The 26071-nt window shown below is 42.8% G+C and overlaps 1 protein-coding gene across 2 annotated transcripts in view; it reads left to right on the forward strand.

Moving 5' to 3' along the window:
- The window catches only part of LOC307074383 (N-chimaerin-like), a 55010-nt gene extending 42815 nt beyond the window's left edge, over window positions 1-12195 (forward strand). For both annotated transcript variants that reach the window (XM_079734525.1, XM_079734526.1), the window contains exons 9-15: window positions 2807-2887; window positions 3739-3823; window positions 5456-5629; window positions 6316-6393; window positions 8600-8737; window positions 9095-9200; window positions 9967-12195. In XM_079734525.1, the coding sequence (XP_079590651.1) occupies window positions 2807-2887; window positions 3739-3823; window positions 5456-5629; window positions 6316-6393; window positions 8600-8737; window positions 9095-9200; window positions 9967-10135 (831 nt within the window). In that variant the 3' untranslated portion in view covers window positions 10136-12195. The remainder of the gene's footprint in view (window positions 1-2806; window positions 2888-3738; window positions 3824-5455; window positions 5630-6315; window positions 6394-8599; window positions 8738-9094; window positions 9201-9966) is intronic.
- Window positions 12196-26071: the final 13876 nt, after the last annotated feature.

Genomic DNA, 26071 nt, shown 5'->3' on the forward strand with positions numbered 1-26071 from the left:
CACCTCTTGTTCTTCTGTTCGCACATACTCCGACAGCCATTCCATCTTAAAAGAACCGCATTTCTTTTTGACTTTGGCTTGGTGAGTGGATGTGCCACTACCCGTTCGTTTTGCCATAGTAAGGGGTAAGCTAGCTTAACTCCGCCGCCGCACCGTCAGCTATACGTTAACCTGCTAAACAGAGGCACGTACGCATAAAGCACTGTTAATGACGTTGATTGGCTGCGTAAGTAAATAAGTGTGAGCCGCATCATGTCATTGGCTGGACACAGTGTTAGTCATTGTTTTGCTGTCACTCTCTGAGTTGCATTGCAAAATGGTACAGAATAAATTGTTATGCGTTTATTTTATTTAATGTTCAGGTTGGATTTTATTTTATGCGCTGCATAGATTTGCTGTGCACAGAGAACGCGGGAGCGGTGCGCGATTGCGCAGGGCGCAGTTTAGAGGGAACATTGACTATAAGTACACGGCTCATTGACAATTTGGGAACTTACTCACAAAGGAAAATTATCCAAACATGAGGAAATGTGCTACCTCCTTGGCTGCATTATTTGGCTATACTTATCCAAATACCATTCCATCATGACTGATGGTCTTTTGGAAGCCTGCTTGAGACTAGCTACCAGCAGCTACTGTCCGGACTGTGCAACCCTGGCTGACTCCATTCATTGCAAGTCATCAGAGTATGTACTCAGTATATAAAATAAATATATGTTTAGGTTTTTTTAATGTAGGTAGATAGTTTTGACCTGGTCGAAAAAGTGTGGGCACCCCTGCTCTGGGGGAAGTGGTTTTAAATATAACGTCCACCACCCGTTATTCATAGACTTTGTGATCTGTGTGCTGCCACTCAGTGTTTTCTTGTGCATTGGGGTTAAGAGACACTTTCTTATCATTGTTTGAAACAAAAGGCAGATTATTCTTATAAAACGTTTCCCGCTGGTTACCAATTTGAACACTGCTGTTCTCGAAAATCCCCGCCAAAATAAAAGCTCTCCCACACACACATGCATGCACACAAGCATCACACCCCATCACTTGTTTTTCAGACCACAGATAAGAACTAGGGCAAAGATGTCTGTGCGGTCTGATTGTTAGGAACGACTTCCCCCTGAATCCAAAGGGATGTTGGGGATTCAGAGGGACCGTGTAGAGGTTAAGGATTGTCAATTTTTCCTTCCCACATCTATGCTTCTAATTCTTCCACTCTGGAGTGAGAGAGGGAGAGAGATTTCTTGTGGCTGTATCTTGTGGCTGTATATTTCATTCAAGTTATTGGTAGAGAGAGGTGCTTCATTGAGAGGGCAAGGTGATACCGTTGGACCACCTGACTGACTGGACGATTGCAAAACAAAGACTTAAAGGAGGAGGTGAATTGACATTGATTTTGAGAGTTTAAGCCAAGCCGCCGTCCAGTTGCCTCTCCATTCCTCTGACTTGTTCTATCTCTCACAGACACTAACACACACGCGCAAGCGCGCGCACACACACACACACACACACACACACACACACACACACACACACACACACACACACACACACACACACACACACACACACACACACACACACACTGTTATTATAAACAAGCCCTCTTCCACTCCGATCTGTTCATGCTACTCTCCTGTGTAATCTATCCAATGATGCACTATAGCCCAGCCCCCCCCCCTCTCTTTCTCTCTTGCTCTCTTTCTCTCATGCGCTCTATCTCTCTTTACCTTCTCTCTTGCCTGCTCCCTGCTGTGCGCGTTCACTCTTTGGCTGTCTGTCCCTCTCTTGCGTGATCTCGCTCTTTTTTCTCTCTCCTGCTTCTCTCTCGCTCGTCTTTTTCTCTCTCTCCTTCTCTAATTGGTTCTGGCTTGTGATTGGTGTGTGGGGGGAAAGAGGATTATCTCACAGGGGCTTAGAACCACGCGTCCAGGGCAAACTCTCTCACACAGCGAGACGGTCACCTCCTGGAGACGGGGATACTAGTGGCTGGGACGGCAGCGCTAGGCTGCAACACCAGTGACCTTTTCATGGAATACAACAGAAAGAACCATATTCAGAATTTTTCCTGTGCTATATTTATCTATTTATTGTTCTAGTTATTTTATTCTTTGCTCTTTTAATTTTTTTTTTGTTTTTTTCCCTGTTTTATGTGCGCTGGAAGTTGACAGTTCCTGCTGTTATTTGTTTCCACTGAGGAGGTGGGGGGGGGGGGGTAGGATTTGTAAACAGCAGCCCCCGCAAACAGAGCTCAATTTTTGGCCAGAGCTCTAATCTCATTGGCTGCTCGTCACGGTTCCGTCCAGTGTGATTGGTCTACCGTGTGATGATTCCGGTGGTTTGGCAGTGATGCTTGTTGTTATCAGGTGTGCTGAAGTACACAGACTCCCTTCGTTTAGTTCTCCTGCTTATATAACGGGTTAATTTGGTTCTTCATTCATACAGATATCCCATGATGAGCAAAGTCTTTTGTGGTGCGGTCTCCAACTGGATATTAATTATACGGATTGCTGTTCTGTACGGAACTGAATAGACAATTCAACATAGGTTTTTCTTTAAGACTGGTTAATTGAGACTGGTTCATCGAACTACAAGACCCACAATGCCGAGCAGGGAGTCTTACGTGGTCACAAAAACGGGAGGAAAGAAATCCTACAAGGGGGGAAACGGAGGCAGGATCTCAGCCCTCACCTCCAACGCAAAAGGCTCCGTACCCAACATGCACCTGTCCGGCTCGAGGTCCATCCCGCACAAGCCGGCGTCTCCCGCTTCAGCCTTCTGGCAGCCAATCAGAACGTTTGCTCTTTCCCAGATCACGTCGCTGGTGCGGCGCTCCACCCTGAGGGAGAGCGACTTCGTGGCTCCGAAATACGAGAAGGTCCACAATTTCAAGGTGAGAGAGGGGGGGTCTCCATCCAAGTTCTCTAGGTCTCTGTCTCTCACTCACTCACTCACTCACTCACTCACTCACTCACTCACTCACTCACTCACTCACTCACTCACTCACTCACTCACCCACTCACTGTCTCTCTGTCAGTCTCTGTCTATCTGTCTGTCAGTATCGGCCTCTCTTTTCTGTCAGTATCAGTCTCTATCTCTCTTTCCTTAAGTCTGTCTCTCTCTTACTGACTCTCTATGGCTCTGTCTTTCTCTCTCTCACTGTCTCTATCTTTCTCTCTCTCTGTGTTGGTCTCTGTCAGTATCTGTCCCACTATGTTAGTTTCTCTCTCTGTCAGTATGTAGCCCTCCTCTCCTTCTCTATTTCTATGAGTATCCACTTCACTTTCTCCAAATCACTCTATCTTATTCAGTCTCTCTGTCTCTGTGTATGTGTGTGTGTGTGTGTGTGTGTGTGCGTGTGCGTGCGTGCGTGTGTGGTATCAATATGAACACAATGCAGCCCGAGAGGCTTATATTTGCATGACATAGGCTGTTCAAATCAAACTGATCATCTAGATTTGAATAAGAGAATCCTTAAGGGTTGAAGTTCTGACCCACAATATTAAATGTTTTCATCCATTGTTCAGAATGTAGACTCTTCTCTTGGTGTTGTCTCCAGCGTTAGTCATGCTGCTAATATGATCTGCATGCAGATGCCCCTTAATTATAATTAAATTCAATTAGCTCGCACGCTCCCTTATCTCTCTCTCTCTCTCTCTCTCTCTCTCTCTCTCTCTCTCTCTCTCTCTCTCTCTCTCTCTCTCTCTCTCTCTCTCTCTCTCTCTCTCTCCCTTCTCTGTTTAGGTCCACACGTTCAGGGGTCCTCACTGGTGTGAGTACTGCGCCAATTTCATGTGGGGTCTCATCGCTCAGGGAGTCAAGTGTGCAGGTAACACACACACACTCACAGGCTTACTCCCAAACAAACACCAAAAAATAGATATAACTTTACTTTAACTCTGAGGTTTCACCAGCGTTAAATGTATGACCGGCCATCTTGTATTATAGATATATATTGTGAAATTCTACCAACGTATGGCCACCAAATCAATACCATGTCTACCCTTTGTTTACTTTGAAATAAAACCATAGCAGCAGTTTAAATTTAATCCCTCTCTCTCTCCGTCTTATCCTCCTTCTTTAATCTGGCCAGGGAGCTAAAGCAGCCTCCCTCCTTCCCTCCCCAATCACTGTTGACTCATCCAAATCCTGCTCAGGACTCCTAACAGCAAAGTACTGATAAACACAAGCACCCAGCCAGGATACAACCTGTCCACGCCTCACCCCTTGCTCAGTTCCCTCATTATCGTTTTCCAGTGAATTTACCTATGATCGCGTACATGAAAACTGAAGGGGGGAGTTTGGGTGGGGTTAAGGGGTGCGACAAAATAAAGATACAGCGATATATTGCCACCCTTCTTACTGCAATAAAAGAACCAATACATTGGCTAAATACATTTTTTTAAGAATTATTTTTGCATTTTTATGCTTTATTCCTGAAGAGTTAGACAGGAAATATTGCCTCACATATCGATATTTTTATTAGTAAAATAAGGAGCTCTAACCAGATTTCCCTGCTCCTCGATGAGGCGCTCAACACATGAATGAAGGAAACTTGAACTGAAGTTAACGAACCAAAGACAAGTAACTGAAAAACTCAGTTTGGACAGTGAATATAGACTGGAATCTAGCACTTTCCCTTAATGGCTATAAATGGTGGGGTGTTGGGCATCAGGCAGGGAGATTCAGAGGAGGCGTGAGCTAGCGAAGTTGTCCAATCAGTTCACCTACCACTCAAACATCTACAAAATGGAGACAGACAAAGTAAGATGTGAAATACGATAAAAGGTAGAAAGGAAAAAAAAACATTTGATCTATCAATTACCAATCAAAATAAGTACAATATAAATAATATAGAAGTATAAAAGGTTAAAATATTAAATACTGTAAAACGGTTATTATAAAGGGAAATTAGTCTCTACTAATAATAACGGGTTGGTAATTGACTGAACATGAGAAGAGCAGGGAGCGATGGTATTCCCTTTGATGGGGCATCTTCACCCGTCATGGTGCCCGTGGGTTTTCTCCTCGGGTGAAGAGCGCTAGTCCTGCGATGCAATTTCATCAGAACTTTGTGGTTGCACAATGTTCACTTTTTGGTTGCACAACAACTATTGGCTTTTTGACGATTGTAAGCCTACTCTCATACTATGGAAGCCATCTGAGGCTTAATTGATTCAAAGCCTGAATTTGCCTTCGAACTCGGACCAATGATCGGAACCGAAAGCCAGTGACTCCCGTGCAGCAGTACTGCGGGATGTAGTTTGGCTTTTCGCTTTACTAAATATTTTACCACATTAAAATATCACAATAGAAAACGATCAATCGATAAAAACACGATGCTGCAGCAATGACCACCTGTCGGCTTGAATTCCGATATCCGTTCGTAAAACCTGAAATGTTGATAACAGGCTCTTAAAAAAAGTGTCAAACATGAAACCCTGAATGTCTCTCCCCCCAGACTGCGGTCTGAACGTCCACAAGCAGTGCTCCAAGGTGGTGCCCAACGACTGCCAGCCGGACCTGCGACACGTGAAGAAGGTGTACAGCTGTGACCTCACCACCCTGGTGAAGGCCCACAACGCCAAGAGGCCCATGGTGGTGGACATGTGCATCCAGGAGCTGGAGGCCCGAGGTGAGGGGGGCGGGGGACGTGGAGATGACCGAGGGACTTTAGGAGCCTGCGTGTTAGAGTGAACAAGCCAGTGGCGTAGTGAGTTTGTTAGCGCAGATCCCCTGTTTACTTGTATTGGTTTACATGCTAGTCTTTGCCTCTCCAATATGTAGTATAGAGAGAGAGTTCATTGCCATGGTTTGAGGCTCGTCGCCTAATTAAAATGTGAAATCAATGCAACCACCTCGCCGCAATGTGACAGATCGAACTTGACTGGCATCAGAGAGACAATTGAGTTTGCCCTTCCTCCTCTCTTCTCTCTCTCTCTCTGTCAAGCCATCCCTCATCAACCCTTCACTCCGTAATCCTCTCTCTACCTCCTTTTCCTCTGTCTCTTATCTCCCTCTCCATCAGTAATTCAATTCTGCTTTAATTAATTTCTTCTCTCGCTCGCTGGCTCCAGACGTCTATCTGTCTGATGTCTCTCTCCCTGTCAAACTCAATGTGACGTGAACCCACCTCTTCTATGCTTGTCCAACAAAGTTTATGAATTGGCTGTAAGACTACGATTTAATTGATACTCATGTGAGTCTTCAAACTAGACCAAAAGATTGTTTTGGAGTGTTAAGTGAAAGTCTTGTCCCTATTGAAAAATCCCTGACGGCTCCTCACCATTCCTAACTACAGTCAAACCCTTTCCTCCCCAGGTCTGCAGTCCGAGGGTCTGTACAGAATATCAGGCTTCAGCGAGCTCATCGAAGACGTCAAGCTGGCCTTCGACAGAGGTACCTCTTCCTACCCAATGTACTGGGGTAACAAGGACCTCTGGCTTGCTTGAGGCCAGTTCCCTAGACTTGGTCTTAGTGTTGTATTGATTGGCACCAATTTCAGCCCATTAGGAAGAAGCTTAAGGTGCGTTCACACCAAACGCGAAGGGGCAACACGATCCCATACAGCGTAAACATAGAGATGCGAATCAGGCGAATTATTCGGTAGAGAAAACCGGCGACAAGTTTTGATTTGTCGCGCCACATTGTCGTCCTGCACAGGCGAGCGTGTTCACGAGGATTTGTAGCGCGACAGATTCGCTCGAGTTGAAATATTTCAACTTTGCCACGACTTTTGCGTGATGACAGCCAATCAGCGTTCAACAGCGTGGCCACTGAGTGACTTGTGTAACGTAACAGCCAATCAGCATTAAACCGGCCAACCGTTCCCCACTAGTGGCGCCAAGATTTTGATTGTGGGTGGGCCTCCAGAAAACTGGATGGGCCAGTTAAAATAAGCCCCAAAAAAAAAACCGGGTTCCCCTTCATTTCCGTTTCAGTGCCTTTCTGCGGCACTGAGGACAGCGACTCAGTAGCCTACCTGTGTGGCTCTTGTGTCGCTGTCCTCAGCTCAGAGCTGAAGCGGACAAAGACACACACCTTGGCAGTTAGCCTAACTTCATTTATCTCTTTTGAACGTTCAATACACAAAAAGACTGAAACTGAATTTTATCTTTGGAGGGTCTGTTTCTCTCTCCATTAATTTACCCAGCACGGCGCGCAGGGAACTGTCCAAAATTATTAAACTGTTTCTTATAAATTCAGAATGACAGATGAACTGTATGGACATGAAATAACAGCAGCATTGAATCTGACACAGCTGCTAAACACAAACAGCAGGAAAACGATCAAAAATTATTTCTCCTGTAGCTTATTTCTTAAGAATAATTAAATGAATAACATATCTAACCATATAAACAACAGCATAACAATCCGAGATAACTGATAAATAATCACAAATGCACACAATTCAATTCAAACTTGCTTGTGGGACTTGGGGCTGACAGCAGGAGACGGCGGGGTTTCGTGCTGAACACAGCAAGAATTCCTTGATATTCCAGTGAATCAGTCAATTCCCTTTCAAATGAAAGCAGGGACAAAGAGTTCAGTCTATCCGTCAACATTGTAGCCCTGGTGCCTGTTTTTATCCGATTGACAGCTGAAAAGAGTCTCTCCACAGTACTTGTCGTCATGGGCAATGTGAGGAGGCTGTTCATGTCGGGGAAAATATCACGGGGGCATGCGTCGAGCACTTCTACGAGTTTCTTTTTTCTCGTTCATGGACTTGTTGGCCTTTGCCTTTCTTTTAAGCTGCTGTACAAGCACAGTTTGCTCTGTGTCTTCCACTGGAATGGAAAAGTGCGCGCAGGCGGCCCGGATGAGAGCCTTGTCACCAAAGGTGTCTGACCGTGGCAAGCAGGCAGCAGCGGCTCTCATAAAGCCGTATGTGTCGGGCTTGAAACAAATGTTCAGCTCCATCATCTGCTTGTCCAGTATGTCATTCCATAATTTAATTTCTGTACGATTGAGTTTTGCTGTACAGGTGATGATTTGCCCAGTAGAATCAATGTGCGTATTGCAGCCTGTGGGCAGGCAGTCCACACGTGGGGTAGAAGCCGCTGATTGGCTGAGAAGCTTTTACTCAACGCTTTCCTCAGGCTGCAGGTGCTAGAATGAAAATCACTCACTACTCACTATAGGCCTGGGTCAAAATGGGCAGGCCCGGACCTAAAATGGGTGGGCCAAGGCCCACCCGGGCCAAATGGTAGCGCCGCGGGTGACGTTCCCTGCAGTGCAGTCCGGGGTAAACTGCAGCAAATTCGCCTGACAAAACTTGCACAGCGACAGTTTATGATTTGTTGCGCGACAAAACTTGGGCGACAATGCGAACGGGTGACAAATGTGTCTTTTGGTGTGAACGCACCTTTACACTGTTGCTTGCCTCCATTTCCTTGGTGGACTCCATATATGCGTTTTATAGCATCTTATTGGTTTGGATGGTTGGTTGGATGATTGATTGCTGATAGTGCTTAAAATATGCTTACAATTCTCAAACATTTTTCAGAATACATTTTCAGCCTTGTTGGTCAGCCATACGCAATCAGGTAGGAGTATTTAGGATCCTGACCCGGGACTCAGAGCTAAAAATGTACCCCCCCTTCAGACGGTGATAAGGCGGACATCTCCACCAACGTGTATGAGGACATCAACATCATCACGGGGGCACTGAAGCTGTACTTCAGAGAGCTGCCCATCCCCCTCATCACCTACGACGCCTACCCACACTTCATGGAGGCTGCAAGTATGTGTGTGTGTGTGTGTGTGTGTGTGTGTGTGTGTGTGTGACGTAAAGGTGATTTATGGCCTCTTATTGGCGGTGGGAGGACAGTCCAGTGTAAGGGTATGTGACTCCCAGCTGAAGGGTGCTGGTTTGATCCCAGGGAGGTATGCCTAGTTTTGGATAAAATAACTCATATTTAATCGCAGCACTTTTCTCAGTATTGAAAAACACTTAACACAATAAGATTTGTCATGCAAGAGGTAAACTAAACAAATAATAAACAAACACGCAAATATCAACAGGGAGTCACATCAAGTCTACTAGAAGATCATCATGTATCACAGACCTGTGCTTGCGTGTGTGTGTGCGTGTGCGCAGAGATCACGGATGCAGACAAGCGGTTGGAGGCGCTCCATGAGGCGTTGAAGTTGCTGCCCCCCGCCCACTGTGAGACCCTCAGATACCTCATGGGACACCTCAAGAGGTACACACACACAGGAATATACACACGTGTGTATATGTACATACACACACTAACACTCACTCATGTGCAATTAGATAAGCCTGGCCTTTACTGTTTAGCAGTAAAGGCCTTCATCTACCAGGGGATTTCATCTACTCTTAACAGAAGCCATGATGCGATTGATGATGAAACCAAATTCATTACTTGACTGGAATTTAAAGAGCGTTTTTTAGAGATAGTCACGTCTCATTGGTCGTTGGATCATCCTTCTAAAAAGTGAATGAGGCGAAAGAGCCATTGTGTGTTCCTTCCATCACAACTTCAGGCTACTATGCACATACGTATTTGACAATTAACAACAGAAAGACTCCTTGTCTCCTTCAAATGTGTATCCAGTATTCTTCCAGTTATTCATTCATCCAGACAGCTATTCTTGACTCTACCTGTCTCTGTCTCTCTCTCTAGGTCTCTGTCTCTGTCTCTCTCTCTCGGTCTCTGTCTCTCTCTAGGTCTCTGTGTCTCTCAAGGTCTCTGTCTCTCTCTCTAGATCTCTGTCTCTTTCTCTCTAGGTCTCTGTCTCTCTTTCTAGGTCTCTCTCTGGGTCTCTCCCTCTAGCTCTCTCTCCCTGTCTCTCTATGTTTCTGCTTATGTTTTCAATGTTAATTGTGTTCAGCATGTGACAGAAAAATCCAAGTAAAACAGAACCTCCTGGTAACAAACCTGTGTAGTAGGAGAACCCACCATGACCCGGGAATCATAAGTCTCTCCAACCGTTCCCCATCTCCAGGGTGACCCAGTGTACGGAGAACCTGATGACCGGGGAGAACCTGGGCATCGTGTTCGGCCCCACGCTGATGAGGGCCCCGGGGCTGGACGCCATGACGGCTCTCAACGACATCCGCTACCAGCGGCTGGTGGTGGAGGGGCTCATCACCAACGAGGACGTCCTGTTTTGAGGGGCGTCCAGGGGTATGAGACGTGAGATCGCTGCCCCATCCCAATGGAACAGGGGATGGAAAGCAACCGTGCCATGGTTGGATCGGATGACGATCAGAACAACATTTTATTTAGTTTTGTTCTGGTTGTTTTCGTCTCTAACTAAAATAAGAGGTTTCATCCAGGTTTTTTTTACCTGTTCAGTTTTGCATTCTGGGAAAGACCAATTTCTTTTTTATCTCATTTCCGTTGATGATTTGTTATTTTCTTTCTGTGATATGTCTTGTTCTCCTGCCCTGGACCAATCATTGTATTGCTTTAATATTTCACCTTTCAAATGGGAAAGATTTTACATAACACCACATTATATATTTTTTCAAATAGTAGCCATACACTATTAAAAATCCACAAAGGCATTATTGAACTTTTACCATAACTACAACTACCATCAAGCAGTTCACACACACACACACACACACACACACACACACACACACACACACACACACACACACACACACACACAGGTCAAGGAGGACATATGATGTGACTGCTTCATAGATGAGCTGAATGCTAAAGAAAAGTTTTATGAATGATTGATGCATATTTGTTAAATGCTCGACCAGGTTCTATACATTGAGACAAAAAAGGAGATGTAAAAACAGAAGCCATTGTTAATCGAGACTATTTTGGCATTATAGTGACCACTGACGATGTGTACTGTAGAAGTCTACGTCTCGGAGATACTGCAGGGTTTTTATTAGCAACACAAGACCGTGGGCAGACACACAACTAGGAACCAGAATCAACACATTCTGAAGCTGTACTTTATGAAGATTTAACTTTACATTGTATAAAGGTATGCACATTGTATTCACACGGTGAAGTGAAGGAGTTCCCTGTGCGCAACGTTCAACATGCTGAAAATCTGGATACGTAACGTCCTCTTCTGATCCGGTCGTTGTGTCGTCAGCATTTATTAGTGGGCCCCGCTAATCTGGTCAGTGGCTCTGTCGGATGAAATGCATGACAGGGTTATAGGTGTCCTGTCCTACAGAAATCGGTGAGCTCCAAGCAGTCCATCCTGCAGTCTAATACATCGAAGCAAAAGGTGTAAATTCAAAAAGTGTTTGTTATGCTAGCAATTGCCTATTTGGCATATAGGCCGGAGTCTGAGTGGGCTGGGTGGATCTACTGTCTAAAACTGGTCGGAATTGGGTAATTGTTGTGTATGTAGCGAATAACTGGTTTTACAGGTTAGTTTTGGGTAAGCTATTCCACAGAGCAAGATACTCTTAATGGCAAATGAAAATATAAGAGAGGTCACATTAGCACGAAACCCCTTATATATACCGGTCGTTATTGGCATTGCGATTGAAACAACGTACTCCCATGGGGAGCAGTATTAATTATAGAATGATTACATGGTGAAATGAAGGACATTTAGGCTGGCTATTGTTGCCCTGTTAAGGTTTGACTCTGTACAATGGGCCGTGTTTACCTAGCGGCCATCCTGGTTCTAAACACTAGCTGGGTGTGAACTTAATGCGGTATACTGTATTCAGCGCCCTGGCCCGGCATTCAGTACAAAAATGGCGGCGAGGTGAATAAGGCCCATTTCTGTGTAGAACATTCATGACATAGTGGCCGTATACGTTGACTTGACCTGCCTCTATCCTCCTCAAAACCCCCATTTCTGTCGGGGGAGGGGGGCGTGGGCCATGTCTGCTTGTTTTGTTTAGCGGTGGCTACCTCTTAGGGTTTTAGGAACTGTTCCATTAGGTGACGTCAAATAATACAATAAGTGCAAAGACCACATCAGCAGACAGTGAATGAAGTGTGCCCGTAATCTCATTCTTGTGTAAAATCACCTTTATGTAACAAAGAGTAACATCTGCTTTTCTAACAAGTACGCGTTGTGTTGAAGTTTTGAATATTGTCTTTATTTTTGTTTTTCTTAATTCCTGAGTTTTATTTCTATTTTTTTGGATGTATTCTTGTGAAATTGCTTTTTTACTGTCCTATCTGTGATGTATTTTCTATATGATTTGTGCATGTTGATATTAAATTATTAAATTTGGCTTGAATTGTGAATTCTTGACATGAGTTGTAGAACTTTTGCTTTCTCCTGGTCACACACACACACACACACACACACACACACACACACACACACACACACACACACACACACACACACACACACACACAGGTTAAAATCACTTAGGCCTTGTGGTTAGGTTACGTTTGTTGCCCAATAGTGTAAATAGTGTTTACACTTTAGATCTTACTTTTATGAAATGCATTTCTTCTACAGATACGAATTAGTTCTGACTCCTAATCAGTCATATTTCGGGAGCGGCATCAGCTACTTGACTCAGTGCTGTACTCTGAGCAACGTCCAATCAAGCTGACACTGCGTGACATTGGGTCATTAGGTCGATTCCAATTGGCTGAAAGATCGGTCAGTTAATTGACTCATGATCCACTTTATGCTGAGGCCCAAAAAAAACGTTTATATTTATCGTCCAAGCCAAGCAAAATGGAGGAAGTGTCCACCAACGGATCATCAAAGGTGAGTTTAGTCAATTTATTCCCAGATAACGACGTGTGTTTGCCTGCAGCTCTTCTCCACATGTCGGTCAATGTTGTAACGGAGTTTCCTCGGTAAAGGGTGTCGAAGTGAACGTGTGGCGGTGGCTAATTGTATTCCAGCATGCACACTTTGGTGATGTGTTCAATATTTGTTTTTTTGATTGGAAAGTAGGCAATTTTCATATTTGTAACGAAGCTTAGGCTACGTTTACATGATGACGGTCTGAACAGAAGATGCAAAAGTGGCGTCGCGTCTTCACTTTTTATTCCGCGTTTAGACGAGCGTTTTCGGGAGGAAATCTGCGTGCATACGGTGACGCAAAAGTGTGTGGAATTCGATTGGGTATGCATGTCAGGCGGCTAGAAGGTGCTGTGATACACTATCACACAACACCGCCATGTCTGAGCGCATGCGTAGAATCTTCCTTCTTCTCTTATCTGCGCCGCGAAAACCAAAACATAATAACAGATCCTTCTCTGTTCAGTAATAATATCTGTACATATCCTCTACATTTAGTGGAAAGACTCCTGTAAGTTTATTAGAGCTGCCAGATCAGTTTGACGGTCCGACGCATGGAAATAATCCAATAATTTGTTTATTTCCCTGTACTGGGGCATGTATGTGACGTAAACGCGTACGCGAGGTGAGCAGATCTGAGCAGAGTTTTGCGTCTTGGCAGTGTAGACGGAAACGCTACGGCGGAGCGTATTCAGGCTTTCCACTCTGGAGGGTGGTTTCAGATTTTTGCGTTTTCAAGCCCCAAAAACGCCGTCACCGTCTAAACGAAAGGCACTTCCGATAAAATATTTTGTCGTTTTTACCCGCAAGCGTCCTTGTGTAAACGGGGCCTTAGGTTCTTTTTCAACAGGACTATTTGAGCCACAGTGAATTGATCAGACGCTCACAATGGTTGGATTTCAATAAGTGATGTTTTGTTCTATATTCACCACGATATTCTAAGAATTTTTTAAAGGCTGGCATATTATTGGATGTATATTAGCCAATCTTATGAATGTTTTCCACCGTGGTTCAGTGGCTTGTTGTGCGCGTTGTGAGGCAGATATTTGTACAGGTCTCTGCCGCCTCCAAGCGGCGGAACAGGTGAACTACACTAAGCTGATTTAGTTGATTGTAGCCACAGTGAAGGGACCATATTTTATATTAAAGACGGTTATTTCCTTAAAGATGTGGACATTTAGTGTTGTGTATACAGCGCTTTTTATTCAGGAAATCTCTAGCTATATCACAACCAGCACACTCAATTATGTAAATAATTTTATGGTTAAAAGAATAGTATCGATTTGCCTGGATATAAAATAACACTGCTCTTTTTCTGTCAAGTTTCCATTTCAATGGCGTGGAAGACAGACCAAGGCACGTACGAAGTAAACTATTTCACAAAAGACCGTATGTCTTTAGCGGTGGTAACACTTAAAAAGCGGATTTCCGACCCACTGTTCTCCACCTGAGGTGTGTTCAGAATCGGCGAACATAGGGAAACGTTCGCAGCGAGCGCGTTGACTTTAAACATTCAAATTTGAACGATTTTTAGACAACGTTCTAAACGTTTATTTTAAATTGTAAACAAACTAAATGGCGACAAGAAAGCCCATTGTATTAGCTGCAGCCTCCATGATAATTGACGAGTTTACAGAAGAAGGTCTAGAAGTTGTCGATCTCGTAGAAAGTATACTGCAGACAAGGAATTCGGACGATTCAATAATAAAGGGCTACGTCACCGTAGTTGTGCCAACTGCGATGTCACGTTCAGATCACATTTTAGGATGCACAAGACATCAGTTAAAGTAAGGGTGTGTAGATAGGCTATATGAAACGATTCATCTATTGCTTTATGTGTAGGAAAGGAATTAATGTTTCAATATAGACATGGCAATTGTTTAAATATTCCACAGTTCTTGCTATAGTTTACGGCTAATCTCCATCTGGCAGCACATATCTTGCAGTCTTTGATCCATGTCTGCTTGTGGAGAACTACCTCTTCTGACAGTTTGCCTCTATTCGCAAACGTTTGAAGACATCGGCACGCTTAACAGAACATGTTTCAAATCGTCCGCCTATGTTTGCGACTTTGAGCACACCTCTGGAGTGATTCATAAAGGGAGGCTGACTTGAACCTTCTCAGGCCTCGTTGGCGCAGTAGGCAGCGCGTCAGTCTCATAATCTGAAGGTCGTGAGTTCGAGCCTCACACGGGGCATCGTTTTTTTATACGTTTAACTTTTTAGATTGTAAGAACCTTATTTTATATATATATATTTGATCATGAATATTTTTTTGCTCACATGAAATATACTAGCCTGGCTATACCCATGCTGCCTTTTGCGCGATTTCATTTCGCGCTGCTAAGCAGACTTGATTCCATGGATCCGATATTCGCCTGAGATAGGGAACCAATCACAGAACGGGGAGGGACGGCAAGACGATGACGACGTCTATTCGACACACCCATCGTCTTCTTCCTCATCGAATTTCTGTCGCTCTACACACGTCATCTGGTATAATTGATACGATTGGCTATGAGCTACTACTCATATGATAGACATTCATAGCGCCCAATAAACGGCTCCGGGCAATCGTAAACCACGCCTCAAATACGAGAAAATGAATGTGTGGTTCCCAGACCTCTACTCAATGTAGATTGAGATGAGGTCTGGCGTTAGCCAGGCTAGCAATATACATTATAAGTGTATCAAACCCAGTATGAAAGGTTGGATGAGTTAATGTTATCTTTGCTATTTGACGTTGCTATGTTTGTTGGTGTCACCGTTACTGCGTTCTTAAACTGGTTACTGTTTTGGTATGACCGGTCCTTTACGTGACACAATGAGTTCAATCAGACAAAAGCTTACTCCTTAATTGGTCCTTTTATCAACACATCTGTATTTAATATAGCTTAGCCTAGCGTGGTTACGTGCTAAGACATGTACTGTACTAATCAACACATGAAGGCACGTGCATGTTGAAAGTTGTGAAGTGCCCGGCTAGCTCAGTCGGTAGAGCATGAGACTCTTAATCTCAGGGTCGTGGGTTCGAGCCCCACGTTGGGCGCACATCTTTTTATTGTTATTCTAGGGTTTGGGTATTATTAATCCGGATTTGAACAACTATAGCTCAGCCACTGATTTATGCAGTCAGTGGCTGAGCTATAGTTGTTCATATAACCGGAAATACAATTATCCTCGACTCAGCCACTGATTAATGCAATCAGTGGCTGAGTCGAGGATAATTGTATTTCCGGTTATTAGAGATGGGCACTAATAATGTTATAGCTTTGTTACATCCCGTCGGATTTGTCCATGCACCTATTTAAATAGTTTAGCAAGGCAATGGTGTTATGTCTCTGTGGCGCAATCGGTTAGCGCGTTCGGCTGTTAACCGAAAGGTTGGTGGTTCGAGCCCACCCAGGGACGGTACATTTTGCCGGAATTGTGATATCCTGAAAATTCAAATGGTACGAGATTCAAAATCTTTTTCATCATTCCTGTTTACTATTGCGATTAAATACCTCTTATTATTGAACTGAAGAATCTGAAAGGACAAATGTATTGCCCTGCACTGTGTGTGTGTGTGTGGGGGTGTGTGTGTGTGTGTGTGTGTGTGTGTGTGTGTGTGTGTGTGTGTGTGTGTGTGTGTGTGTGTGTGTGTGTGTTTGTTCCTGTGGTTTAAAGGGACATTTTGTCGGATACCTACTTACTCTATGAGGACACCACCGGATTATGAGGACACCTCTGGTGTCCTCATAATTCAAACAGTGTAGCGGCACTCAGGAGGCTGTCATCAAGCTGCTCTCAAATTTTCTCAAAAAGTCCCCATAAGCACAAACCCAACTTTTTTGTGTGTGTGTGTGTGTCGTCGCCAGTGTGTGGTTATTTTCCGTGCCGACACACATTTCCCCCCATTCCACACACTGAATGAGCGTAATTCATTGGCTAAAAATCCCTCGTCTGTGATTGGCTGCAGTCAGACGTCAGTCATGGTTCTGATCAGTGATTCGCTTGCAGTGATGTCAATCAAGCAGGTTCTGATCAGTGATTGGCTGCAGCGATCAGTCTATACGTTTCGCGGGAAATCTCAAAAAACTGCGGCAACGAGGTGAAGCGGATTAAGCAATTCATGAACAGGTAAGAAACACTTTTAAAAACCGCTGCCTTTTAAAAGGCGGCGTTTTCGAAAACGCCGCCTCGGTGAGCACCGAGGCGGCGTGTGACGGCCGCGCGGCGCGCATTGCCAGCTGTGTTTATAGCCTGTTTATAACCTGTGCTGTGCGTCTCAACCAGTGATGTGACTAACGGCGTTAAAATAAAACGGCGTTGCTAAGGGCGTTATTTTTTCATTGACGGATAATCTAATTGTTTCCACGCCGTTACCGACGATTTGATGTGGCGAAAAGTAACGCGCTCACCACTGGTCTCAGAGGATCCAACACTGAAGAAGAGACGTGACACCAGTTTTTTCAGTTTACGGGTCATTCAGTGAAACCCATGTTAAATGTTGAGACAGAATATCTAACGTGATTTGGCAAGAAATATAGGTTACATGTGATGTGACAGGTAGTTTGAAATGTAATGTTATTGTCTGGGCATTTTTACAGCAAAGATGACAGAGAGAAGGAGAGGGAGGAGAAAAACTCCTGATCAGGATGCTATTGACCACATTACCATTGGAGAAGACAAATCTTTCCTGGAAGGAAGATTTATTAACACACTTAAAGGTGCGTTTTTCATCCAGTATATTTATGTTTGTTTCTAGTGTAGTCACCTTACAGTAGCTGTAGTTCACTATGGGGTTTAGATGCACGCAAATAAACTCATCATTATCTGATTTCTGGAGTTAACTGAATACTAATTTCTTGCTCATAACATAATTCATTTCTTCAGTGAATGTCTATCGATTCATCTGGTTTGTTTTTTCCATCTGTGCTTGAGAAAAATGTATAAACGTATGTACCGTATTTTCCGCACTATAAAGCGCACTTAAAAGCCGGTAATTTTCTCAAAAAACGACAGTGCGCCTTATAATCCGGAGCGCCTTATATATGGATCAATTGGTTAATTGGTTGATCCATACTGGTTGTTAACGGCGCTCTGTCAAAATGTTTCAGTATGAAAAACCAATAAAAACAATTTAATAATAATAATAAAATGTTTCACTACGACTACGATAAAGCCACACCGCTTGCAGAATTACGGCTATCGTAGTCAGTGCACACAGCATTCTACTGCGCTTACTCAACTATTAACTATTATCAACTTATTCAATTTATGTACAAACAATTCCAACTATGACACTTTCAAGATGAGGGCACTAGGCCTTGGTCCAAAATATACAGAAATATGGACATATATGAGACCCTTTCTAAGGGAAAAAATAATCAGAGGCAGAAAGCAGATAAGTTGTGAACATGTTATAATATTTTTGAGCCGCGTTGAACACAAATTGCAGCAAGTTTAAATGACCGTGGAGCTAACAGCCCCGTCATTATACAACAGGTTATGGAAATAACATTAGAACGCCAGTAATTTGAATGAAATTGCAATAAGTTACACACAACATAAATAACAAAGAGCATGGCTCAGGAACAGATTAAAAAATAAAAAATAAACCGGGATCCTGGGGATTTTTCAGTGCAGCGCAGCTGGCTCAGCCTGCAGCGAGAGAGAGAGAGAGAGAGAGAGAGAGAGAGAGAGAGAGAGAGAGAGAGAGAGAGAGAGAGAGAGAGAGAGAGAGAGAGAGAGTGAGAGAGAGAGAGAGTGAGAGAGAGAGAGAGAAACAGGGAGGGTGTGCGTGTGAGTATTTCCAGTATATTTGTAGCAATAATATCAATACCATTTGGCCAAATACTTACCCATATTAATGCGACGGGTGGGCCTGCATCTTGGCACAAAGCTCTGCGATGTTTGGCGCAATTGAAGACAGTTTAAGCCTCAAATCTTTCTCAACAGCATCCAGTCTTTGCCGATATTTAGTCTTAACTGCTGTCAGAGCAGAGAAGCCAGCCTCGCACAGATACGTTGTAGCGAAGGGCATCAACACTCTCAAGGCCTTCTTTTCCAGGACTGTGTACGATGGCATTGACTCAGTCCAAAAATCGACAAGTGGCTTTTTTTTGAACTGCAACTGCAGAGCCCCGTCAGATGACAGCTCGATCAGCTGTTCCTGCTCGTGAAATGACAGCTGGGGGACCGGGAGGGAAACTTCAAACGGGTTGCGAATCCACGCTTGAGATGTGTCCATAGGTGGGAAGTATTTCCGTAGCTGCTCGGCGAGTTGGTTGAGATGTTCAATGATGAGGCTTTTCACGTGCGCGCACCAGATTATAAGGCGCATATCATAGAATCTATGCTATGCGCTTTATAATCCGGTGCGCCCTATTTATGAAAAAAGTTCTAAAATAGGTCATTCATTGAAGGTGCGCCTTATAATCCGGTGCGCGTTATAGTGCGGGAAATACGGTAGTTAAAACGCCAGAAGAAAATGAGCAGTAGCCCTCCAGGAGTAGGGTTGGGCACCACTGGTGTATACCAATTTGCCACCTACATGCCATATTTTTTACAAGCATTGTCTTCCTCTAACTCTTTTCATTGTATGACTTATACTATATGAACTGACTGTAATTATATTTTTAATTTTAATTTTTTTTTTTAATGATATGTATCTTTATATTTAAGTTCTGGATTGCATTTGTTTGCATTTTGTTTAATTATTTTTGTATTGCACAGCACTTAATTGTTGTCGGTCTTCCTCTCATTATCTACTCACCCTCATGTCGATGAGAAGTGTAGTTTTTTAATCTTCTAGTAAAAAATGTAATTTACGGCATGTGATTAATCTAAATCCTCACCATTACAGGAGAGCTAAAGCCTAGCAAACATTGCATGTTCCCCACACACCAGTTCAGACGGTGCATGTTTGCAAGACTTTATCTCTCCTTCAACAGTGAGTATTAAGATTAATAACATGGCATTAATTACATTTTTTCAAGTCATTGCATGTGGCAGCTTCAGGAGACTTGGATGAAGGTGCACAAGCAGTTTGGAAGCATTTAAAGGTTATTAGGGGTTGTTTTATTACGTTTTACAACTGGTCACTGTTTGGAAAAATACTGCAAACTTTTTTCTTCCATTCAGTCAGTGTTTTACGGATTAAAAAACTATACCAGACTTCTCATCAGCATGAATGAAATTTAATTTAAAGTGAACTATTCCTTGAATATCTCTTTGAAAATACAGCCATAAATGAAGTTGGTTATCTAACAGGAGCTGATGTTGCTGTTTTCTTTATTTTCTTCAGGGAGAGGTGTGCTTACACAAGACTACATTGAACCAAAAAGTTTTGTGGTGGAGTATCGTGGAGTTTTGTCTCTGAGCGACAGTGCAGATGACAAAAACAGCAAATATGCATTTGAGTTCATTTGGAATGGGAAGCACTATTGGTAAGATTGCTGCTTGTTCATCAACGTCTTACTTGTTCAAAGAGAAGTTGTGTTTTTTTTTGTAGGGTACATTCAATAACAACAAAGCTGGACCAAAGGTGCTTTACAGAGAGATTTAAATTGTATGATTATTTAATTTATGGGTTGGTCTGTGGTTTCATATTTGAATTTCTGAAACCCTGGATTACATTTATCAATCAAGTCTTATTAATCTGACCTGTTACATACTATCTTCAGTGGTGGTTCAAAGCTATCAACCTACACCCAGTGTTGAATTAGATATACAGGGATAGGCAATTACAGACAAGTGAACTTAATTATAAACTTTGATCAACAACTTTATGCACTACAAACTGTTTACATGTCCAAAATGCTTAGGTTTTCCTGGATAATATGAATGTTAATAGAGCAGATAGAATGTGCGACTTCCTGATGTCATCCCTCTGCTCTCTGTTCACCAATAACTAACCGATGAATACTACCAGTGGGATATTTCACAAAACTAAGATAAGGGATTAAGCTGGGATTCTCTGGTTATCCTGGATGAATTTAGCTGTGTTTCAGTTTCATGAAAGCGAAGGCACGTAAGGTACTATGGAGATTTGTTCTGTGCAGCTAGCCTGCTCCCGACCAGGCAGGCTTTATTAATCTTGCTGTTTAGACAGCAACCACTCTCATCTGAAACCAGTGTGTTTCTTGTTTATTTTTAAAAAATAAATAAAATCAAAGAACGTGTGCTTTCCTAGATGACAGATGGACAAGCCTTTTTTAACTGGCAGGAAGTCAGACACAGGAAAGGCACAAAGCATCCGGTCAATTTTCAAAAATAAAACACTAGGCTATGTGCAGACTACCGCCTACTTACCCACAGTAGAAGCACAAAAAAAAGAGAAATATAACCAAATCAAACCTTTATTTTGTACTAAAAATTTCTATTTCTCACAGCATAGATGCTTCAAAAGAGGACGGAACACTGGGACGACTAGTGAATGATGATCACATACATCCCAACTGCAAAGTCAAGAGGATAATGGTCAAAGGAAGGCCACACTTGTGTCTATTTTCCATCAAGGAAATCTTTCCAGGCGAGGAGATAACATTTAACTATGGTGATACCTCTTGGCCATGGCGCTCAGTGGTGAGTTAAGGTCCACGGGGTCTCTTATGAAATTAACAAATCATAGTATGTTATTTTTATTACTGTTAACCAATAAATGGCATTAGTGGACCTCTTATTGTCCTGAATATCAGCCCAGCTGCGATTTGGTTGTAGAGATGAGGCCACAGGCAAAGAGCAAGAGCACGAGTGTGATATTGCTTAATTAACAAATATTTGAACCGGTTCACAGCATTAGGTGAGGTAGAAGGTCAGCTGGGTCATTGTAAATGTTGTTTTATTTCTTTATTTCGTTTATAAAGGACAGTGTGCACTTAAATTAATCATTCATGAGAATGTGTACATCTGCATAACTGAAAACGTTGAGATTGTAGAAATTGGTTGTAGACCTACACATTTTATGCTACATGACTCATTACTCCCATCTTCTTTTTCTTAATGACTACTAAGTGAAAACGCTGCCAGACAAGTGACTAGTAAATTTCCTCTGTACTATTTCAGGCACCCTGTGAAGAACCATCTGACCCAAACTTGACGAAAAGTGAGCCAGTCTCAGAAAAGGCAAGTTGTGATTTGCACCACCACAGTCACTTGCTGTATCACCTTCAATACGTTATAAATGGTTCTGGTCCTTCAAAGTCTATATGACAGGCTCATTACTCCTGTCTTCCTTCTTTCTGCTGACTATTAACTAACATTTCTGCCATACACATGGTTGGTGTCGTGACACAATGTTTGTGAAATGAAAATGAATTGGTTCATGTTCAAATGTCAACTCTGTTTCTGTCATTGACTCATTCACAGGACGTCTGTGATGGGGTTGATATGATGGCAACGGTTAGTTCAACTCCCGCAACATCCAAAGACGACACTGTAAGTTGACAGTATTCCTGTAATATGATTTTACATCCAGGCATAATACTGGTAAGTTTGAAGTTATGATGGTGCTCAAGAGTCCACACAAACACACACACTGTCCTGACAGGATTATAGGGACAGTGTGTTGTAAGGACAGAAGCAAACCTGTTAAACATTCAAACTGAGATTTGTGTGTCGGATTGGCACTTCTCAGACCTGAATTATGAGGACCCCGTTTTTCATGAATTCCCTTCTTGAATGCCTCCTTGCAGCTGCATAGCTTAGAAACTGAAAAATTGGAGGATGAGGATTTGTGTTTCTACAGTCACTTGTGACCACAGTCACTTGCTGTATCACCTTCAATACGTTATAAATGGTTCTGGTCCTTCAAAGTCTATATGACAGGCTCATTACTCCTGTCTTCCTTCTTTCTGCTGACTATTAACTAACATTTCTGCCATACACATGGTTGGTGTCGTGACACAATGTTTGTGAAATGAAAATGAATTGGTTCATGTTCAAATGTCAACTCTGTTTCTGTCATTGACTCATTCACAGGACGTCTGTGATGGGGTTGATATGATGGCAACGGTTAGTTCAACTCCCGCAACATCCAAAGACGACACTGTAAGTTGACAGTATTCCTGTAATATGATTTTACATCCAGGCATAATACTGGTTAGTTTGAAGTTATGATGGTGCTCAAGAGTCCACACACACACACACACTGTCCTGACAGGATTATAGGGACAGTGTGTTGTAAGGACAGAAGCAAACCTGTTAAACATTCAAACTGAGATTTGTGTGTCGGATTGGCACTTCTCAGACCTGAATTATGAGGACCCCGTTTTTTATGAATTCCCTTCTCTAATGCCTCCTTGCAGCTGCATAGCTTAGAAACTGAAAAATTGGAGGATGAGGATTTGTGTTTCTACAGTCACTTGTGACCAGAGTCACTTGCTGTATCACCTTCAATATGTTATAAATGGTTCTGGTCCTTCAAAGTCTATATGACAGGCTCATTACTCCTGTCTTCCTTCTTTCTGCTGACTATTAACTAACATTTCTGCCATACACATGGTTGGTGTCGTGACACAATGTTTGTGAAATGAAAATGAATTGGTTCATGTTCAAATGTCAACTCTGTTTCTGTCATTGACTCATTCACAGGACGTCTGTGATGGGGTTGATATGATGGCAACGGTTAGTTCAACTCCCGCAACATCCAAAGACGACACTGTAAGTTGACAGTATTCCTGTAATATGATTTTACATCCAGGCATAATACTGGTAAGTTTGAAGTTATGATGTTGCTCAAGAGTCCACACACACACACACACTGTCCTGACAGGATTATAGGGACAGTGTGTTGTAAGGACAGAAGCAAACCTGTTAAACATTCAAACTGAGATTTGTGTGTCGGATTGGCACTTCTCAGACCTGAATTATGAGGACCCCGTTTTTCATGAATTCCCTTCTTGAATGCCTCCTTGCAGCTGCATAGCTTAGAAACTGAAAAATTGGAGGATGAGGATTTGTGTTTCTACAGTCACTTGTGACCACAGTCACTTGCTGTATCACCTTCAATACGTTATAAATGGTTCTGGTCCTTCAAAGTCTATATGACAGGCTCATTACTCCTGTCTTCCTTCTTTCTGCTGACTATTAACTAACATTTCTGCCATACACATGGTTGGTGTCGTGACACAATGTTTGTGAAATGAAAATGAATTGGTTCATGTTCAAATGTCAACTCTGTTTCTGTCATTGACTCATTCACAGGACGTCTGTGATGGGGTTGATATGATGGCAACGGTTAGTTCAACTCCCGCAACATCCAAAGACGACACTGTAAGTTGACAGTATTCCTGTAATATGATTTTACATCCAGGCATAATACTGGTAAGTTTGAAGTTATGATGGTGCTCAAGAGTCCACACACACACACACACTGTCCTGACAGGATTATAGGGACAGTGTGTTGTAAGGACAGAAGCAAACCTGTTAAACATTCAAACTGAGATTTGTGTGTCGGATTGGCACTTCTCAGACCTGAATTATGAGGACCCCGTTTTTCATGAATTCCCTTCTTGAATGCCTCCTTGCAGCTGCATAGCTTAGAAACTGAAAAATTGGAGGATGAGGATTTGTGTTTCTACAGTCACTTGTGACCACAGTCACTTACTGTATCACCTTCAATACGTTATAAATGGTTCTGGTCCTTCAAAGTCTATATGACAGGCTCATTACTCCTGTCTTCCTTCTTTCTGCTGACTATTAACTAACATTTCTGCCATACACATGGTTGGTGTCGTGACACAATGTTTGTGAAATGAAAATGAATTGGTTCATGTTCAAATGTCAACTCTGTTTCTGTCATTGACTCATTCACAGGACGTCTGTGATGGGGTTGATATGATGGCAACGGTTAGTTCAACTCCCGCAACATCCAAAGACGACACTGTAAGTTGACAGTATTCCTGTAATATGATTTTACATCCAGGCATAATACTGGTAAGTTTGAAGTTATGATGGTGCTCAAGAGTCCACACACACACACACACTGTCCTGACAGGATTATAGGGACAGTGTGTTGTAAGGACAGAAGCAAACCTGTTAAACATTCAAACTGAGATTTGTGTGTCGGATTGGCACTTCTCAGACCTGAATTATGAGGACCCCGTTTTTCATGAATTCCCTTCTTGAATGCCTCCTTGCAGCTGCATAGCTTAGAAACTGAAAAATTGGAGGATGAGGATTTGTGTTTCTACAGTCACTTGTGACCACAGTCACTTGCTGTATCACCTTCAATACGTTATAAATGGTTCTGGTCCTTCAAAGTCTATATGACAGGCTCTTTACTCCTGTCTTCCTTCTTTCTGCGGACTATTAACTAACATTTCTGCCATACACATGGTTGGTGTCGTGACACAATGTTTGTGAAATGAAAATGAATTGGTTCATGTTCAAATGTCAACTCTGTTTCTGTCATTGACTCATTCACAGGACGTCTGTGATGGGGTTGATATGATGGCAACGGTTAGTTCAACTCCCGCAACATCCAAAGACGACACTGTAAGTTGACAGTATTCCTGTAATATGATTTTACATCCAGGCATAATACTGGTAAGTTTGAAGTTATGATGGTGCTCAAGAGTCCACACAAACACACACACTGTCCTGACAGGATTATAGGGACAGTGTGTTGTAAGGACAGAAGCAAACCTGTTAAACATTCAAACTGAGATTTGTGTGTCGGATTGGCACTTCTCAGACCTGAATTATGAGGACCCCGTTTTTCATGAATTCCCTTCTTGAATGCCTCCTTGCAGCTGCATAGCTTAGAAACTGAAAAATTGGAGGATGAGGATTTGTGTTTCTACAGTCACTTGTGACCACAGTCACTTGCTGTATCACCTTCAATACGTTATAAATGGTTCTGGTCCTTCAAAGTCTATATGACAGGCTCATTACTCCTGTCTTCCTTCTTTCTGCGGACTATTAACTAACATTTCTGCCATACACATGGTTGGTGTCGTGACACAATGTTTGTGAAATGAAAATGAATTGGTTCATGTTCAAATGTCAACTCTGTTTCTGTCATTGACTCATTCACAGGACGTCTGTGATGGGGTTGATATGATGGCAACGGTTAGTTCAACTCCCGCAACATCCAAAGACGACACTGTAAGTTGACAGTATTCCTGTAATATGATTTTACATCCAGGCATAATACTGGTAAGTTTGAAGTTATGATGGTGCTCAAGAGTCCACACACACACACACACTGTCCTGACAGGATTATATGGACAGTGTGTTGTAAGGACAGAAGCAAACCTGTTAAACATTCAAACTGAGATTTGTGTGTCGGATTGGCACTTCTCAGACCTGAATTATGAGGACCCCGTTTTTCATGAATTCCCTTCTTGAATGC

The sequence above is a fragment of the Pollachius pollachius genome (genome assembly GCF_949987615.1).
Source record: "Pollachius pollachius genome assembly, chromosome: 4".
Lineage (NCBI taxonomy): Eukaryota > Metazoa > Chordata > Actinopteri > Gadiformes > Gadidae > Pollachius > Pollachius pollachius.